Below are 517 nucleotides of genomic sequence, written 5' to 3' on the forward strand. Positions count from 1 at the left end.
CCAACTAGCTAGAAGACCATGATTTTGACAGTTGAAGTGAAAGCCGTACGTTGTGTTTCTCCGTGCAGGGCGACAGCGGCGGCCCCCTGGTGTGTTACTCCCAGAGCACGTACGTCCTGCAGGGGGTGACGTCATGGGGTCTGGGGTGCGCCAACGCCATGAAACCCGGGGTCTACGCCCGAGTCTCCAAGTTTATCGACTGGATCGACAAAACCATCAAAACCAATTGAAAAAATATCCACCTTGAACAAATACACAACAGCTCCAGTCACATTAGGTAACTGGAGTGGTTTTAAAAAGTATTTTGACATGTGTGTACAACTACTTTAGTTTTTCGTCAGGTATCAATCTGATGTCAACAGATCGTGTTCCCGGTTTGTAAAGGTGTGTTTTCTTCAAGAGCTGAAAAATAAAACCTTTTACAAAAGAAATTTGGAAGGCATTCTTTATAGAAAATTTATAAAAACAGCCTCGTTTTTTAGCAACATTTTGTATCACAGTGAATACACACACACAC

At 43.3% G+C, this 517-nt stretch overlaps 1 protein-coding gene across 1 annotated transcript in view; it reads left to right on the forward strand.

The window, feature by feature from the left end:
• plg (plasminogen) overlaps positions 1–256 on the forward strand; it is a 13,179-nt gene extending 12,923 nt beyond the window's left edge. The window contains exon 20 of the mRNA XM_032543495.1: positions 69–256. Within this exon, the coding sequence (XP_032399386.1) occupies positions 69–230 (162 nt within the window). The 3' untranslated portion in view covers positions 231–256. The remainder of the gene's footprint in view (positions 1–68) is intronic.
• The last annotated feature ends 261 nt before the right edge of the window (positions 257–517 follow it).

Source organism: Etheostoma spectabile, chromosome 18, assembly GCF_008692095.1.
Source record: "Etheostoma spectabile isolate EspeVRDwgs_2016 chromosome 18, UIUC_Espe_1.0, whole genome shotgun sequence".
NCBI lineage: Eukaryota > Metazoa > Chordata > Actinopteri > Perciformes > Percidae > Etheostoma > Etheostoma spectabile.